A 2,652-nucleotide genomic window follows, 5' to 3' on the forward strand; every position below is an offset into this window, starting at 1 on the left:
CTGGCTTTTTCCCGACCCCAGGAAAGACGCCGACCCGTCAGCCTACCGCATCCACGCCGGGGACGTGTGTCTGTACGGGGGGCGTCCGCTGCTGAGCGTGACCCGCATCATTGTGCTCCCCGACTACGTCGGCGCCGGTCCGGGCGGGGACGTCCGCTGCTCCGGCGTCACGCCCTGTGGAGGGCACTGCTAGCACCAAGCCCGTCGGGCTCCCGCCTCCCCCGCCCCCGNCATTTCCCGAGTGTGGCCCTTGGAGAGGTCCCCGCGGGCGGGTGGCTGCAGGCTCTGGAAAGGAATCGCCCTCCGACACCCTCCCCCGCCCCCATCTACTCCAGTGGGGACACCTCCCTGACAGCAAAACTGAGCTCGGGACCCAAATACTGTGATGAGGAAACGCATATTCTTATTTTTCTTCCAACGTAAAAGAAGATAATTGGGGGGGGGACAGAAACCCTCCCCTCCCCCCTCCCATTTTCTTTCGGGTCCTTCCAGCTAAAGGCAGAATCCATTGTCCGTCTTAGGAACGGAGAGGTAGGCGGGGCGCCCTGCACCCTGGGGCCCCCGCGGCTGTGTTCCGGGGCCGCGCCCCCGCCGCCGGTCACGTCTCTCCCCCAGAGTCGCTGCCACCACCCTACCGCTTGCAGCAGGTGAGGGTGTGTGTGGTGGGGAGCGGCGTGTGTGACCAGCAGCACCACGACGCCTCCAGGGGCCGCAGGATCATCCAGGACGACGTGCTGTGTGCGGGCAGCGGGGCCGGGACCTCCTGCTACCTGCGTCCTCGCCCAGCCGCCGCCCGGGCTCAGGCCTCCCTGCCCTCCCCCAGGGCGACTCCGGAGGCCCCCTGGTCTGCAAGGCGAGGGGTGCTTGGCACCTGGTGGGAGTGGTCAGCTGGGGCTATGGCTGCGCCCTGCGTGACATCCCCGGCCAGCCCGGAGGAGTGACACCTGCCTCCCCCCGCACCTGCTGCTTCAGCCGCGGGCGCCCGGTCCCTGGCCCGGCCCCGCCTTGGCTTCTGGCCTCCGCAGGGCGCGGCACTTCCCTGACTGCTGGGGGGAGGGCAGGGAGATGCTAGCGAGGGGGTGAGAGACCCCTGGGCAGAGGGTGCCTCACTGTGCTGTCTCGGTCAGATTAAAGAGCTTGAGGAAGAACCAGAGTGTGGCCAGTCTTTGTGGAGTGGGCTGACCACAGGCAACGTGGCTTTCCGTGGCAGTGTGTCGCCAAGCCCTGATGTGCAGAGGGCTGCGCTGGGGCTGGGGCCCTTCAGGCTTGGAAAGGGAGAGTGAGGACTCGGTGGCGGCTCCACTCGGGCCACAGCCCCTAGCTCTGCCCTCGTGCACACACAGGCCACCATGTGGCGCTGCGGGCAGTTCCAAAGGGGATTTATCCGGTCCCAGGATTAAATCCACCCACTCACCCGTCCATCCACCCACTGATCCATCTGTCCATCCGTCCATCCATCCATCCCTTTATCCTTCTTTCCACCCATCTGTCCATCCAACTTCCCTTGGGAGGCAAGGTCCGGTCTCTGAATTAACCAGCTGCCATGCAAAAGTGACTCAGATATGACACAAATGTCTTCCCCTCTAGGGAGGTGTTTGCTCCTGTGGGTACCATTCGCGTGAGAGCCTTCCCTGACCCTGCAGGGCGCCCTCCGTGGCTGCATATGAGCTCCTAGTGCTGGGCACCAGCCACGAAGAGGGGATCAGGGAGCTGCCTCAACAGAGCTGATGCTCTGACCCCAGGGAGGGAAGGGTGAGGATGCAGCAGGGCTCGAGGGGGGACGAGGGGGTCAGCCCAGCCGCGCTGGAGCAGCCTCCCGGGAGGCGCCCGGAATATGCAGAGGCTCCCTTACGCCCCCCCAGCCACACGCTGGGTCTCCACCAGGCACAGCCAGGTGAAGCAGGAGGCCACGTGCCCCAGGGCCGTGATGTCTGTGCACTGCAGGGCCGGGTGGAGATGAGTGCCCCCCACCTCCAGGAAGCCCTCCCTGGTTCCCGTGGGGCACGCTGGCTCGTCTCCTCTGTCCCCCAGGTCTTTCGGGCTCCTCAGGAGGGCCCCAGCTCGAGGCCCAGAGTGAGCCAGGAGACGGCTCAGGCCCTCGTGACTGGTGCCTGTGCCAGCCCACGCTGCCCGAAGTCCCCACCCCCACCCCGGGGTCCCGAGGTCCCGTGGTCCTCACCACAGATCAGATGGGCACAGCCCCAGCTGCCCGGCTCAGAGCGGGCCCTTCCCAACCGTCCCCTGTGTGGCCAGGGCCGGATGACAGAGCCGATTAGGGGCCCTGGGAGGGGGCTGGCCTTGGCTGTGCCCGCCCCCGGCTTGAGACAGGACCTCTGAACACCATCTGTGTGCCCCCCCCCCCATGCCTCTGGACCCTGTGTCATTTCTGCACTGGACAGGAGAGCAAACTGAGGCACAGGGAGAGGTGTCCTGTCCCTCGGTGCCTCCCTCCCCTGGCCCTGGGGACGCCCTTCCAGCCCGCGGGGGCTCTGGTCACCCAGTGAACGTGGGTCATCTGGGCCCGTGTGGTGGCCTCCTCAGGGGGACCCCTCCTCCGTGCCCCCACCCCCACACTAGCCACTGACTTGGCTCTGGCTGCCCTCGCCCCTGACCTTTCCCGGTCTCGGCTGTGTGGGTATGGTCTTCAGAGTC

General features: G+C 66.5%; 2 protein-coding genes across 2 annotated transcripts in view; both read left to right on the top strand.

Annotated features, from left to right (window-relative positions):
* LOC144230406 (putative serine protease 29) overlaps positions 1 to 1,728 on the top strand; it is a 2,206-nt gene extending 478 nt beyond the window's left edge. The window contains 5 exon segments of the mRNA XM_077762750.1: positions 22 to 137; positions 616 to 766; positions 820 to 937; positions 1,128 to 1,279; positions 1,644 to 1,728. Of these exon segments, the coding sequence (XP_077618876.1) occupies positions 22 to 137; positions 616 to 766; positions 820 to 937; positions 1,128 to 1,279; positions 1,644 to 1,728 (622 nt within the window).
* The window catches only part of CCDC154 (coiled-coil domain containing 154), a 162,078-nt gene that overhangs the window by 151,392 nt on the left and 8,034 nt on the right, over positions 1 to 2,652 (top strand).

The sequence above is a fragment of the Crocuta crocuta genome, unplaced genomic scaffold (genome assembly GCF_008692635.1).
Source record: "Crocuta crocuta isolate KB4526 unplaced genomic scaffold, BGI_CrCroc_1.0 scaffold234, whole genome shotgun sequence".
Classification (NCBI taxonomy): Eukaryota; Metazoa; Chordata; class Mammalia; order Carnivora; family Hyaenidae; genus Crocuta; species Crocuta crocuta.